Genomic DNA, 16,962 nt, shown 5'->3' on the forward strand with positions numbered 1-16,962 from the left:
TTCCTCGATCTTGAGGAAATTCCATTGTCCCTCAGAGGTACCACGTGTTACCCGATAGAGTATATTACGGAGATATAGCACAAAGGTTGAAAATAGTTGTAAAATGTAAGAAAGCGACACGACACAAGTGCTACCCAACAGCGGACAACCAGCCACACTCACCAAACCTGACCATAGAGTGCTACAAAGGATAAATGTAACAACAGGATAATATGTAAGTCATTCATCAAGTCAACATATTGAAAGCAAAGTTCTGGGCATCGATTGGAAAACAAACCTGCACAAAAACATTCAGAACTAGGGCTCACAACATGGGTTTCTATGGTAGGATGGCAATATGCAAGACTCATATTACCAAAACCAATATTCAGAGCAGTTTTCAGTGGTGCAAAGAGCATGTATAGTGGATGTGGAAGCTTGGAAAGTTGTGTTATGGAGCAACGAATTTTGCTACACCCAATACCAAGTGGATGAACGGGTGTGGGTGTAAGTATGGCAGATGCCTGGTGAAAGTCACTTACAGAGTATGTGTAACCCCAACTATGAAATTCAGAGTTGGTTGTATGATGGTATGGTCCTGTTTTTCCTGGTTTGGCCTCGGACCTCTTTTTGTAGTGCGATGAACATTGAGCTCTGGGAGGTATTCCAATTTGTGTTCCAATCGATGCCCAGATACTCTAGGAGGTATCTGAACATTCTGGGCAATGCATCGTTCCTACTTTGCTACGTTTCTATGGAACTGACCATTGTCTCTTTCTGCAAGACAATGCACAGTGTCATAAAGATGCTGTTGTAACTGTGTGGTTTGTGGACATGAACATCCCTTGTTTGACCTCCAGAACCCTGATCTCAACTCTATTGAAATCTGTCAGTTGAACTAGAGCATCAGATGAGATTGAGGGACAACCAACCCACAACAGTCCAGGACCTCAGTACATGCTTACAGGAAAAATTGTCCAAAATTCCCATTGATTGCTATTGTATGCTTGTGGAAAGCATGCCACATAGGATTGCTGCAGTCATCACAGTGAAAGGAGGTCCTACATTTTATTAAGGTGGGCACCACACGGCTGTTTGTTCATCATACTTTGGTGTATGATGATTTGGTGTATGTTGACTTCTTTCCAAGTACTGTATTTATTAAGATTTCAGGTAAGTGACATTAATGTAATATAAGGTAATGTAACCTTTCAAACTTTAAACATTAATTCTGGCTTATCATTTTAATAATTTCATACTCTTTTAGTTCTTTCCATTGTCTCCATTACTTGATTTTTCTTTTCACCCATACATACTCAGTTTGTGCTTTATGTATACTTCCTGCCGATCTTTGTGTGCAGTCATTAGTGCACAATTTCCTGCCATTTCCTTCGTTTTGTTTTCTGTGATCTCTTTTGTTCTGATTCATGCGATTTACTTTATGTTTTCCATGATTTCATTTGTGTTATTTCCTGTGGGTTATTTCTCATATGATTTCTTTTGTGATATTTCTCATTACTGTTTTTATTTACAATATTGTTATATAACAATAATGAGGATACAACGCCACGAGGATACATAGTGGTTGGTCAGCAAATTCAGTGCGCCCGTAAAGTTGATGATTTTTATCTGTTTTTATTGTGTTTTCTCTTAGAAAATTAGTGTTTTGTAGTATACTAGTGTAGATTCTAGTGTTTTATAGTGTATTTAGTATTTTATCACATATTTTTATTAAGATAATTCAATATTTAGTATACATCTAAAATGGCGCCAAAAAAAGGGCAAGAAATGTAATGCTAAAAAAAAGCACTGCAGGCGAGAACAAGAAGGTTAGCCCTGCTAAGGTTATTGTACACATGGAGGAGGTTAATGAAAACAAATTAACAGCCAAAATAGCAAAGTTGAAGCAGATCATCAGAGAGACGACACGGAAATTGCAAAAAGTCGAGAGACATTTAAATGGGCATAGGGAGAAAAAGAAAAATGAACAAGAAAATAAGAAACAACAATGCAAGGAAACAGGTAAGTCAAAAATAACGAAAATCAGGTAGTTGACGTTGTTAGTAAAAAGAAAGAAGTTATTTGGAATAGTGACTCTATAATAAAACATGCTATAGATGAGCAAGTTATAACATCGAGTTTTACTGTATCGAAAATTAAAAATATAATGCAAGCAATTCAAAAACAGAAAAGTAAAAGAAATAGTAGTCGTAGTAGGTACTAACGACTTATTTGGCGATAAGTTCAGTATGAGAGAGGACATGAAAGTATTGTTTGAAGCGAGCGTGAAGAGTGAAAAAGTGAAAATCATCAGTATTTTACCTCGCTATGATAAAAATGAAATAAGAAGAAGGGCAATGATGGCAAACAATTTGATGAGTGGGCTGTGTAGAAGGAATGGATGTGAGTTTTTGGATGTGTGGAGTGAGTTTGAGGGAAGATTGGATTTGTATAAGAGGGACAGCCTACACCTGAATGTGTTTGGTATCGAGTCAGAGAAACAAAATTATAAAGGGAGGAATGGTGTGAATGTGAGTGTAAGAGGGACAATGTTATATAACTGTGTTAATGATGCGAATGGGCTTTGTCACAGTAATGTTGATGAGGAGAGAATGATTTTGCGTTTGTGTTCGTATGGTTAGGATCCATCAAAAGTGTGCAAATATGTCTATGTGTGTAAGGCATTAGAGAACAGAAGATCTGCAAGTTGTCCGAATGTGTCAGGCAGACAAGACAACACAAAAGAACAAACAGGTAGATTATTGTGTCTGTACACGAATGCTAGGAGTATCAGAAACAAAGGGATAGAGTTTCTTGCCTTAGTCAATATGTTGTGACCTCACATTGCAAGTATTAGTGAGACCTGGCTATTAAAATCAGACTTACTAACCGGTATCGAGTGTCATGGGTACAGTATTTTTAGGAAGGATAGAGGGGTGTGCTGCTAATAATATCAGATGACTTGAATCCAGTTAGAGTTGAGACCTATGATTGTACTACTACTACTACAATATTTCATGTGACACTGAGTTTGAAGCCATCTGGTATAAGGTGAAATCTATCAAGATCAATTACATAGTGAGGTGTTGTTATAGGCCTGGTGGATCAGTTGCTAGCGATGAAGAAATGCCTCACCAAATACCAAAGATGAGAACAAAAAAAGTAATCATAATGGGAGGCTTTAATTATCCAAATATTGATTGGGTAGCAGTAGAATCTCATGAGAAGAATGAAAATGCATTTATTGAACTTTTGCAGGAGAACTTCCTTAAGCAGTATGTGACTGAAGGAACTCGAGGGCAAAGAGTGTTAGATTTGATTATAGTGTCGGAGGGCGTTTCAGTTAAAGATGTACCTATTCTGCTTCCGGTTGGTGATAGTGATCATGCGGTAATCACTTCGGAAGTGACTAAGTTTAAAAGGCTAAATGCTGAACTACAAAGCAGGAAATTATGACTAACTGGGGAGTATACTGAGTTCAGCAGAATGGGATTGGTTGCTGGATGGAAAGAACACAGACAGTGCATGGGAAGCAATGAAACAATACTTAAATGATGCGATATCAGAATGTGTCCCAAGAGTTCAAAGAATAAATAGAGTAGGTGTCAAATGGATGTGTAATCTTATTAAGCAAGAGATTTGAAATTAAAGGACTACGTGGAAGGAATACCGTTTGCATAAGGACGACGTCTGTTATGAACGTTAAAAGCAGCAGGCTAGAATGGTCACAACTGTTGTAAGGAAAGCAAAGTCAGAGTAGGAAAAGAAACTGGCTCTGCATGCTAAAGACAACCCACAAGAATTCTATCGATATGCTGCAAGTAAAAGAAAGAATGAATATGAAAGTATAACTCTTCTAAATCCAGATGGTGTGAGGGATTACAGATGCAGAAGAGGTTGTTCAGTTAATTAGTGCCCATTTTGTTAAAAGCTATCAACCTGGTGAACGCAACATTGAGCTCACTGTTACCTCTTCACTAGATGAAGAAATGCAGGTGTGTGAGGACGAGGTATTAGAGCTGTTGCAAAAATTGAATAAGAATTCAGCAATAGGGACTGATGGAATATCAGCATGTGTGCTTAAAAGAGTGTTCAGCTGAACTGGGCATTTCTTTGACCAGGCTGTTTAATATGCATCTCAGAACAGGGAAGATTCTGCAGGAATGGAAGGAATGTATGATAATTCCATTGCACAAGGGTGGTGCCAAGATACAAAGATAGATGTATCTAACTGTAGACCAAATTAGTATCTCAGGAATGGTGGTGGTGAAGATTTTAGAAAAATTGGCTAGGGCTCGCATTCAGAAATGGGTTGACAGTGAATCTCTACTTTGCAATGAACAACATGGGTTTACTAAAGGAAGATCATGTTTTAGCAACTTGTCACATTCTATAACAATGTTACCACTGAACTAGACAAGATGTTGTGAGTGCAAGCAGTGCGAATGAATTTAAGAATAAGTATGATAGCTAGTGTGTGTAGTATGTGGCCTCCCTCGATGAGTCTCTGACTCCCTGGAGGTCTCTTAATAATAATAATTTCTCAGATTTCTTTTGTTTCATACGAATAGAAAGAGAGTGGTGGATAGTATTTTTCACCCTAAATTCACTATAGTGAACCTTACATTATAACAAACTATGTCTTTAGTCCCTAGGGGATTTGCTATAGAGAGAATCAGCTGCAGTTGGTACCTTTGTTTTTCACTATTTTAACATCAATACACTTCCTTGTTTCTCCTTCAATTCTAAATGCAAACTTAGAACGTAAATATGGAGTATGAATTACTCAATTCATGGGGTGCTTAAGGTTCAAAGCTGTATAACTGAGAGGAGACCTCCACATAGCATTTAAAGGAATGCGGAGAACCGACCAGGGCTTCTGACCTAATGTCCAATCCTCACCTTCTCGTGGTGCACCCTGTTGGGTATCTACTTTGATACTGAACGAACGAGGATGGGCTGGCAATTTGGGATTTAGCCGACCAAATTGTATTCTTATTGGTTAAACCAAAATAAAAAAAATGATGGTACAACATGACAAAATTTCATGCTGGCTGGGGCGTCGCATGGTTAAACAAGGCCCCCGTTGTTTTCGCCAGGGAACCAGGGCGAACAGCGAAAAGTCAGCTACTGGAACAAATCTGAAAACAAACCCCAACTCAACATCACCAGAGTTAAAGATCAGTACTATCAACGTAAGAAGCCTGAATGGCAAAGAAATGGAGCTAGCTGAGGAATTAGATAAGTACCAGATCGACATAATAGGGGTGACTGAAACAAAAAAGACCAAAACTGGTGAGATCTTTCTGAGCAATAAATACAAAATGTTATATTAAGGCAATGACAATCAAGGAAAAGAAGGAGTAGCCATAGTATTCAACACAAAATACGAGGCTAATCTTCTTGAATGGCAGTCAGTCTCAAGTAGAGTAATGTGGGCAAACATGAGAATGGGGAACTGGACAATGAGACTTATTTGTGCCTATGTTCCCACAGAAGGCTCTACTAAGGTAGAAGTGGAGGAATTTTTTGAGGCTTTAGAAAAAGCAACTGACACAATGAAAAAGGAAAAGTTGGTCCTTGTTGGGGATCTAAATAGCAGAGTAGGAAATGATTGTGAGACATACAAAAATATTTTGGGAAAATTTGGAGAAAAGAGCAAAGCTAATAATAATGGCAAATATCTGTTGGATTTCTGCTCAGGACATGGACTGGTTATTACTAACACCATGTTCCAACATAAAAATGTGCACAAATTCACATGGAGAGAAGAGGCTAGGAATAAGAAAAGTCTCATTGACTATGTTATTGTTGATAGTGATGTTTTCCCTGGTGCAGGACACCAGAGTGTACAGAGGATTTGAAATTGGAAGTGATCACTATTTAGTCTTGAGCAGGATAAAATTGAATTTCATATTGAAAAGAATAACATGTAAGAAAGTTTTAAAATGAATAAAAGTTGAGCAGCTCTCAGATGTGAACTGTAGACTAAAATACAGAAAGATTATTGAAAAGAAAATGAAAGAGTTTGAGAAAAGGAATCAAACCTTGGAGATTCAGTGGCAAACTCTGAAGAAAACATTGATTGATTCTGCCAGAGAGGCATGTGGTGAGGTTGTGTGCAAGGATAAAAAAATTAGAACTCCCTGGTGGACACAGGAAGTTAAAGAGGCAGTGAAGGAAAAGAAGAAAGCATATGAAAAGTTCCTGGCAAATAAGTCAGCTTGTGCTCTTAGAGAATACAGAGACAAATGTAAGAAAGCTGAAAACTGTGTAAAACTAGCTTAACAAACGTCATGGGAGGACTTTGGCAAGAATATAGTAAATAAATATCAAGAAGGTGGGAAAATAATCTGGAGGTTGTTGAAGAAGCTTAGGAATGGAGGAAAGAGTGCTGTAAAAGGAGTTAGAGATGATAAAGGTGACATGAAAACAGGAGGAAAAGATATCCTTGAAGTATGGAGTAATTACTTTGAAAGACTGCTAAATGAAACAAGCAGTGATAAAAAACACTGACCAGGCATGCAGTCAGGAATACATATCCATACTTGAAGTAGAAAAAGCCATCAAAGGCTTGAAATGTGGAAAAGCAGCAGGAGTAGATGATATTTGACCAGAAATGCTGAAGTATAGTAGTATAAAAGTCTTACAGTGGCTGCACTGCATGGTTCAGAAAGGCTGGAGAGAGGGACGAATTCCCGATGATTGGAGTAGAGCTCTCATAGTACCCATATATAAAAAGGGAAATAAAACTGAATGTGAGAATTACAGAGGTATTTCCCTACTGAGTGTTCCTGGCAAGATCTATGCAAGTATACTTGAGAAACGGTTGAGAAGAATTGTGGAAGAAAAGCTTGGTGAAGAACAAGCTGGATTCAGGCCAAATAGAGGCTGTCAGGATCAGATCTTCACTTTACGACAAATGGTCGAGAAAGCATGGGAATACAACAAAGATCTGTATTTAAGTTTTGTCGATTTGGAAAAGGCATATGACAAGGTGCCAAGAGAGAAGCTATTCAATACGCTGCAGTTATATGGTGTCAATGGGGCATTATATCAAGCAATACTTTAGTCTTTATATGGTGTCAATGGGGCATTATATCAAGCAATACAATAGTCTTTATTTGAGTTGTAAGTCAGCAGTTAGAATTGAAGGAAGTACAGGAAGATGGTTTAATGTTAAATCTGGTGTGAGACAAGGATGTACATTATCCCCTCTGTTATTCATTATCGATATGGATCACATTATGAAGGAATGTGGTATTAAACCTGATATCAAAATTGGAGATGTTAATGTCAGCTCTTTGCTTTATGCGGATGATGTTATACTTCTAAATAAATCCGCTACAAGTCTGCAAAATTCTCTGACTAAATTGAATAGCTGTTGTAATAGATATGGTATGAAGGTCAGCAATAAAAAGACAAAGACAATGAAAATAGGCAGAATCATTGAAAATGTCAACTGTGTTGTGAATGGAGAACCTGTGGAACAAGTAAAACATTTCAGCTACTTAGGCACGATTTTTACTGAAGATGGTAAATTAAATCTAGAAATAGACAACAGAATCAGCAAAGCTGGTATGGTGGGAAGCCAATTGAATAAATTCATATGGAATAAGAAAGAAATTAGTCGGAACACTAAATTAGCTGTATACAAGACAGTGTTCAAACCAGTTTTAACTTATGGATCTGAGAGCTGGGTCAAAAGTAAAACACTTGACCAAAGACTAGAGACCGCAGATATGAGAGTCCTGAGAAAGATTATAGGCGTGAACAGATGTCATCAATGGCAATATCATATTAAAAATGAGGATATTAGGAAAGAACTTGACATTGTCAGCATCCAGGAATGCGTTAGCAGAGCTAATCTCAGGTGGTATGGTCACTTAAATAGAATGGGAGAGGAAAGATTAGCAAAACAAGTGTTCTCTGCCAGGTTGGCAGGAAAACGACCCAGAGGAAGACCAAGATATAGGTGGATTGATATGGTACAAAGTGCCTTAGACGATAGAAATATAAGATCTGAAAATGTTGGAGTCTTGACACGTAACAGACTGATTTGGAGGAAAATTGTAGATAGGAAGTTAGTAATGATGTAATTTTTTTCATGTAGTACTGTCATATCCTGTACACCCCCTTGAGGGTACATGGCAGGAATTTGATAATGATGATGATGATGAATTACTCAATATAGTGCCCTGTTTTTTTGATACCATATAACTGTAGAGTGTTGAACAGTTTTTGGCACTTTGCCAAATGTATTTTCTGGATCTACAAAACTCAGATTCTTGTAATATTTCATGATTCATCTATTTGTCTCAAGTGTATTGAAAGGCTTCGGTGGTGTTAATTATTCATATTAGTGCTTCATGTAAACAACACTGTGATGTAATAATTTTAAAAAAAATTAATTTATTGAACATACTAATATTACACTGGTTTTCTATTACTACAATCAGAGCACAATTATAACTGTGATAAGAACACAAGAACTACACAAATTGCATTAGAAATAAATCAATTTGTAACTGACGCAGAACTAATGTCCTAACAAGGACATTAGTTCCCTGTCACAAAAATTACATCTGCAATCATCTTTATAGCAAGTCAAGACTAGCAGACAATGCTCTGGATACTTCTTCACATAGGATTAATGGAAGAAGACATCGGTTTTACACACATGTGGATAGGCTTATGTGTTCATCACACATGTTGAAAGATTTAAACAGTATTGATGTGAACACAGATTGATAAGAAAATAACTATTTATTAACTTAAAGCTAATATTTCGCTGGTATTATATCCAGCATCTTCAGAGCACACAAACAACGTTTGTTACAAATGCACGACAACCACAATCCGGTGTAATAACAGTGGGTTTGTATATGTAATTGCAGCGTGCAACACAAGACTTTACAGTGCCATCGAAGTTAAAAAAAAAAAAAAACAGTAGTCCAAAGTTTTGAAAAAAATATAGTAATCCAAAGTTATGAAAAAAATAAAAATAAATCAATATTAATTTCGTAGATTTATACAGACATACTTGTTAAGGTTTGGGGTATGTTTTAAGGCTTCTGTTGATTCCAGGAACAACCTCTCTGACTTGTAGAAGCTTCTGTGCAATACTTTTGTTTTTTTCCAATTGATCCTGTATGCAGGGATATCCAAAGCATGGTCTGCCAGACCCAACTTGCCATAGCAAAAGTGCCAGATATATTTTTTGTGTTTGCTGAGGCGGATGTCCACAGTTCTTCCTGTCTGTCTGTAGTAGGCTCGATGACAAGAACAGGGCACTTCATAGCCTCCTGGATGTGATAAAGGAGTGAATCTGTCCTTAGGTGAACAGATGAGAGTTGCCAATTTCACATAAGGTTTAAATACGGTGTGCAGTTGGTGCTTGTTAAGCACCCTAGATATCCTTTCATTTGCGCCTTTAATGTACGGGATGGTGATAGTTTTGTTATAGTCTTCTGTGGCAGATAGATAGCCCAGAAATCCCCCCACTATCTACCACAAAAGACTACAACAAAACTATCACCATCCCATACATTAAAGACACATCAGAAAAGATATCTTGGGTGCTCAATAAACACCAACTGAGCACCATATTTAAACCTTATGTGAAATTGGCAACTCTCATACGTTCACCTAAGGACAGATTCACTCCTTTATCACATCCAGGAGGCTATGAAGTGCCCTGTTCTTGTCATCGAGCCTACTACAGACAGACAGGAAGAACTGTGGACATCCACCTCAGCGAACACAAAAAATATATCTGGCACTTTTGCTATGGCAAGTTGGGTCTGGCAGACCATGCTTTGGATATCCCTGCACACAGGATCAATTGGAAAAAAACAAAAGTATTGCACAGAAGCTTCTACAAGTCAGAGAGGTTGTTCCTGGAATCAACAGAAGCCTTAAAACATACTCCAAACCTTAACAAATATGGCTGTATAAATCTACCAAAGATTTGGGAGACAGTCATCCTAAGACCAAATTAATATTTATTTATTTTTATTTTATTCGCAACTTTGGACTACTATTTTTCAAAACTTTCAAAGACTACTATTTGGACTACTATATTTTTTTCAAAACTTTGGACTACTGTCTTTTAACTTAGATGGCGCCATATTAGGACTTTAGTCTTGTGTTGCACGCTGCAATTACTTATACTAGCTCCACTGTATTGTGATTGTCTCGCATTTGTAACAAACTTTGTTTGTATGCTCTGAAGATGCTGGATATAATACCAGTGAAATATTAGCTTTTAAGTTAATAAATAGTTATTTTCTTATCTTATGTGTTCACATCAATACCGTTTAAATTCAATTCAACAGGTTTTACACACAAATCACTACAGATATGAAAGACTATTTTTAGAATAGTCTTTCAGATCTGTATTCTTATCTGATTTCATATTAGCATCTGCTAGGAAACAGTCCCCCAATCTCAAAAGGAATGGTTGCATTAATTTGCCAAAGATCTGGGAGACCATCATTATGAGATAAATTAACCTGAATTCTCCAAATTAATTTAACAGTTAAATGGTCCATAGGGGTGCCTTGCTAGGACATTAGTTCTGTGCCTGTTACAAATTGAATTGTTTCTAATGTTTTAGTGTAGTGATTGTATGCTTTCCATCTCTTGACGCTGTTTATATTGTGTATAATATGAGCATTTGTCTTAAAGTAAAAATCTCTAAGAATTTTATATTACAGAAAATCAGAGATTTAAGCACCAAAATCGTTAAAATAAATTGCTGAAAATAAAACAATATATATATATTTTGTAATTAGGAAAATAAATCATACATACTATTAGAAAAGGATGCTTGGTATTCCTTAATACTCTATTTTCTGTTAATGTATGAGCTACTTCATCCTATGAAAAACAGGAGAAACACATTAGCTTTCTCCTTAAACTACACAGGCAATTATGCTCTAGAATAAAATGAAGAAATATTTAAAAAATATTCAACAAAAATTTGAAACAGCAAACATGTTTACATATTGAAGTTTTAACAGCATCATTAAAACTGCAGTAAACAAACATGTTTTTCAAATATTTTATTGAATGTTTTAGTAAATTGATTCAACAATTTTGTAAGGCTACAACTGAATTTTATTCGACTACTGTTAATGATAGTGCTGACTGGATTTACTAAGAATTTAGTAAATTTGCTCCTCTCAGGTATTTTGTCATTAGCAAATCGAAATTAAAACTGGTTATTTTATGTATTAAAATAATTTTTTTGCAGATCCTTAATAGATATTTTAAATTAATTATTTTATTTTTTATTTTTTTTTAATTTAATCAATACAACTTATAATTGTTCCTTTGAACTCTAATATTGTAATATCATATACTTCAGCTGTGAGTGACACAAGCTAATATACACGATTTATGATTCATCTTTTGAATGTAGTAAACGGTCTATCTCCCTGATGATGATGTCCACCTAATGTTGGATGAAATATATTTGAGATTTTGAATACATTCAATATAATTTTTGTTACATGTGTAAGCCATAAACTTACTTTAATGTCTATTGCACATGTTCCATTAAAGCTATTAATTAGTGGTGGTTGATATTTAATTTTTTCTCATGTGTGAACTGGTCATTATAGATTCTCTTAGTGAATAAGTACAGTTTTATAATTAACATCATATTTTTTTATTTCATATATAAGAATAAATAAAAACATTTAATTACCTTTGCAATGATCACTTCTTTTTTAAGAACCTTAATTGCATATAGCTGGCCAGTAGCTTTTTCCCTGCATAATATAACTTTTCCAAATGTACCTTTTCCGAGAACTTTTAGGAACTCAAAGTTATCTAGAGTCTGAAATATTAAAGTCAATATTGACATATAAACCATTAATCTCGTTTTTTTTTTTTTTTTAAGAAAAAACTTCAACACAACTTCTTTTAAGGCATAAATGATCTTTTAAAATTGCTATGACCAGGCATGACTTGATATTACTCAAACAGAATGGGAGAGGAAAGATTAGCAAAACAAGTGTTGTCTGCCATACATAGTTGTGTTTACAGATGTAAGACTTGTGTTCCTCTAGGCGGATGGATGCTGATCTGCCTGTCTGTCTAAAGTACGCCAGCTTACAGGAACAGGGTACTTACAGGAAGGAGTCTAATGTGTCTGGGCCATGAGGCCAAATAGAGAACACATCATCTACATATCTTAGCCAGATAGAAGGTTTGAGTGGGGCTGAGTCTATGGCTCATTTTTCAAAATCTTCCATATAGAAATTGGCAAGGAGGGGGGGGAACCCATGGCGGTTCCCTCTATCTGATTGTAGATTTTGTTCTTCCAAGAAAAATACCCAGAGTTAATGGTAAGGAAAAGAGATCTAAGATGTCAGAAGGGAAAACTTTTTGTAAGAGAGATAAGGTGTCAGGTAAGGGAATATTAGTAAACAAAGAGGAGATATCAAAGCTTACCAATATGTCTGCTTTATTCAAGGTTAAATTTTCTATGAGGGCTTTAAAGTGGGTCGAGTGTTTTATATAGGAAGTGGACCTTCCAGTGAGGGAGGTCAGAGAGTTGGCCAGCTGTTTAGACAGCCTGTAGCAAGGTGCATTGGTGGCATCTACTATAGGTCTGAGTGGGGAATTGGGTTTGTGGATTTTTGGTAAGCCGTAAATTCGGGGGGGGACGGGAGCGGAAAGGTTTAAGTTTTTTCATGATGTCGGGGGAGGCCAGGAAGATACTTTTTTAAGTAAGATTTTTAATGTAGCCAACATCCTTGCTCATTTTTTGCCTCCAAAAAGTAATTTATCGTATGCCCAATGCACAGCTCTCCTGAAATTACGGAAAGAAAAAAGTATCATCATCACCAGAGCGGATAAGGGTAATGCCACAGTCATTCTTAATACCAGTGAATACAATCGCAAAAATGAATATTATCCTCCGCGATCCCTCTACCAACATCCCGCTAGAACACGACCCCACAAAAACACAAGTTAAAAAATTAAAAATCTTACTTAAACATCACGAAAAAACTTAAACCTTTCCGCTCCCGTCCCCCCCGAATTTACGGCTTACCAAAAATCTACAAACCCAATTCCCCACTCAGACCTATAGTAGATGCCACCAATGCACCTTGCTACAAACTGTCTAAACAGCGGGCCAACTCTCTGACCCCCCCCCCTCACTGCAAGGTCCACTTCCTATATAAAAAACTCGACCCACTTTAAAGCCCTCATAGAAAATTTAACCTTGAATAAAGCAGACATATTGGTAAGCTTTGATATCTCCTCTTTGTTTACTAATATTCCCTTAACTGACACCTTCTCTCTCTTACAAAAAGTTTTCCCTTCTGACATATTAGACTCCTTCCTCAGTCATCTCAATAGCCTACATCCAAGAATCCAGTTTACTATGGAAAAGGAAAAGAATAATTGTTTACCCTTCCTAGACACCTTAGTCACACGCCTGCCTAATGATACACTTGCCTTCACTGTATACAGAAAACCCACACACACACAGGCAGATACATTCACAAACTCTCACACCACCACCCCTCTCAACAATATGGCATTATTAAAACTCTTACCAAGAGAGCCCATAATCTTTGTTCCAGTGGAACCACCCTCACTACTGAGCTTAACTACATACACAATACTTTCCTCTCCAATGGCTACAGCGATGACAGTATCAAAAAAATAATCAGTTCCTCTCCCATTCCCGGTCCTTCTCGTCAACAAGAATTTAAAAATGCCATCACCATACTCTGCATCCGTGGCACATCCGAAAAAATAGCCAAGATTCTAAAAAAGTACAACCTACACACAGCATATAAGCCCCACCACAAACTTGCTACCCTTATCTGTTCTACAAAAGATCAGCTCCCTCCTCTCTCTCTGCCTGGAGTTTACAAAGTACCCTGTTCCTGTAAGCTGGCGTACTTTGGACAGACAGGTGGATCAGCATCCATCCGCCTAGAGGAACACAAGTCTTACATCTGTAAACACAACTATGGTCATTCAGGCTTGGCCGACCATGTCTTGGACATCACCCACAGAGTATCATGGAAGAAAACCACGATGCTCCGTCACAGCAAATTCAAGAAAGAGAAACTATTCTTAGAAGCAGCAGCAGCTCTTAGAAATCAACCAAATCTTAATAAATACGGTTGCATTAAGCTTCCGAAAATTTGGGAAACACTCACCACCAGAGATCCTACTTTATATTCCAGGCCACCTACAACTGCCCTTAGAGGGCGCTCCACCTAGATAGGACTTTAGTGTCACCCATGTGGTTGGGCTTAGTATTGTATGATATTTGTGTTATGTTACATTAGTTATTTTTGTAATCCCCGTAATGTCCTAGTGACTAGGACAATATATAGGAAGTATTAAATTCTTTTTAATCCTTTCTGAGTGTTGTAAAAAATCCATTAAACCTCCAACATTATGTCTTCACAGCACTTAAGCCTCTATACACAAATAAAGATGTAACAATTCTGCATCAGTTGGTGCCAGTGATCATGTGGTACTCACTTGGGAAGTGCCTAAGTTTATGAATGTTTCATTCATGAAATGTTACATGCTGAACTACAAAGAAGGAAATTATGCCCAACTGAGGAGTATACTGAGTCCAGCACAATGGTATCAGTTGCTGGAAGAGAAGAATACCGTTAGTGCATGGGAAGCATTTAAAAAATACTGAATTTGTGTCCTGAAGTTTCAAGAATAAATAGCATAGGAGTCAAATGGATGTATAATCTTATCAAGCAAGAGATTCACAAGAAAAGGATGATGTGAAGGAATACTGTGTGCATAATCACAACTGTTGTACAGAAAGCTAAATCTGAGTATGTAAAGAAACTGGCTTTGCAAGCTAATGATAGCCCAAAAAATTCTGTTCATATGGTGCAAGTAAAGGAAAGAATGAATATGAAAGAATAACCCTACTGAATGCAGATGGTGTGAGGGTGACAAATGCAGAGGAGGTTGTTCAACTAACACGTGCCTATTTTGCTAAAAGCTATCAACCTGGTGTATGCAACACTGATTTCACTGCTACCTCTTCACTGGATAAAGAAACTCAGGTGTATGAGGAAGAGATATTAGAACTGTTGCACAAACTGAATAATAAATCAGCAATAGGGACTGATGGGATATCAGCATGGGTGCTAAAAGTGTTCAGCTGAATTGGTTATTCCTTTCAACTAGGCTATATAATTTAAGCTTCAGAACAGGGAAGATTCCTAAGGAGTGGAAACAATGTATGGTAATCCCATTGCTAAAGTGTGGTGGCAAAGACCAATGTATCCAACTATCAACCAATCAGTATCTCAGGAGTGAAAGTTTTGGAAAAGTTGGTTAGGGCTCGCATTCAGAAATGGGTTGACAGAGAATCTCTACTTTGCAATGAACAACATTGGTTTACTAAGGGAAGGTCATGTTTTAGCAACTTGCTCACATTCTGTAATAATGTTACCACTGAGCTAGACAAGGGGAATGGATACACCATGATACTTTTGGATTTTGCAAAGGCTTTTGACAAAGTACAGCATGGAAAAAACTCTTGCATAAATTGGAGAATATGGCTTTGGACTATAAAATACTAGTGTGGATAAGAGGATGGCTGAAGGACATATAATAAAAAAGTGGTATATGATGGATCTGAGTCAGCAAGATTTAAGGTACCAGTGGTGTACCACAAGGAAATCTTTGGTCCACTATTATTCAATCTATTCATTAATAACATTGGGAAGAATTTGACATGTGATATACAACAATTTTCTGATTATGCAAAGATAGGTAATCAGGAATGCAGCTGATCTGCAGCACTTGCAGAATGATTTCAATAGGCTGGAATTGTGGGCATGTGAAAATGGATGTCAGTTCGTTAGAAAATGTCAAGTCATGACTTTTGATGTGATCAGATATCTCATATTATATTGGTGGGATTATGCTAGTAGAAACTGATGAGGCTAGAGATCTTGGGGTGTTAGTAGATAAGAAGTTGATGTTTAGGGGCCATGTAGCAAAGATTGCAAATAGTACTCAAACGATAGCAATGCTGAAACAAACATTCACATGTAAAGATAAGGATGTCATTTAGCCTCTTTATGAGGCCTTATCACTTGGACTATTGTGCAGAGGTTTGGTCTCCTGGTTTCCATTGTGATTCTGATATACTGGAGAGAGAGAGTGCAAAGAGAGTGTTAAAAATGATATCAGGATTGCGGAATACTGATTATGAAGACAGATTGAGAATTTGTAAACTGCAGACACTAGCAAACAGGAGTAAGAGGGGTGATATGATTGAGACCTACAAACTTCGAAAGGATCATTCAGGATTTCAATTGATGAAAATTTTCAATTTATGGAGGGTGGGGAAAATACAAGAGGGCATCCTAAGAAGCTGACAATGAATGCCACTAAGGAGGAGGTGAGGGCTAGATTTTTCTCTCACAAGATGCATGATTGGAATGGATTGCCATTGGATATTGTATGTTCAGGCAGTATGAATGAATTCAAGAACAAGTGATAGCAGGTGCATGTAGTATGTGGCCTCCCTCAATGAGTTCTGGACTCCCTAGAGGTCTCTCTTAATAATAATAATAATAGGCTGGAAATTTGGGCAAAAGAAAATGGCTATCAGTTTAATGTTAGTAAGTGTAAAGTTATGCATTTTGGCATGATGGGATTTTCAATGGCATATTACATTAGTGGGATTATGCTAGAAGAAACTGATGAGGTTAGGGATACTGGCAGATAGAAATTTGAAGTTCAAAGATCACACAGCAAAAGCTGCAAATACAACTCAAAGGATAATTACAATGTTGAAACAAACCTTTACATGTCAGGATAAGGAAGTCTCTTGATAAGATTTTGTCTCTTGATAAGACTACATCTGGATTATGATTTGGTCTCCTGGGTTCCAAGAGAATAAAAAAAGCTGTGGGAAGGGTGCAAAGAAGAGTTACAAAGATTATGTGTAAATTATGA

The 16,962-nt window shown here is 36.9% G+C and overlaps 1 protein-coding gene across 3 annotated transcripts in view; it reads right to left on the reverse strand.

Annotated features, from left to right (window-relative positions):
- The window catches only part of Akt (AKT serine/threonine protein kinase), a 236,926-nt gene that overhangs the window by 119,586 nt on the left and 100,378 nt on the right, over positions 1–16,962 (reverse strand). For all 3 annotated transcript variants that reach the window (XM_090399753.1, XM_090399751.1, XM_090399754.1), the window contains exons 7-8: positions 11,693–11,824; positions 10,795–10,860 (exon numbers count right to left, since the gene is read on the reverse strand). In XM_090399753.1, the coding sequence (XP_090255879.1) occupies positions 10,795–10,860; positions 11,693–11,824 (198 nt within the window). The remainder of the gene's footprint in view (positions 1–10,794; positions 10,861–11,692; positions 11,825–16,962) is intronic.

The sequence above is a fragment of the Typopeltis vanoorti genome, chromosome 10 (assembly GCF_054136105.1).
Source record: "Typopeltis vanoorti isolate ZY-2024b chromosome 10, IOZ_Tvanoo_1.0, whole genome shotgun sequence".
Classification (NCBI taxonomy): Eukaryota; Metazoa; Arthropoda; class Arachnida; order Uropygi; family Thelyphonidae; genus Typopeltis; species Typopeltis vanoorti.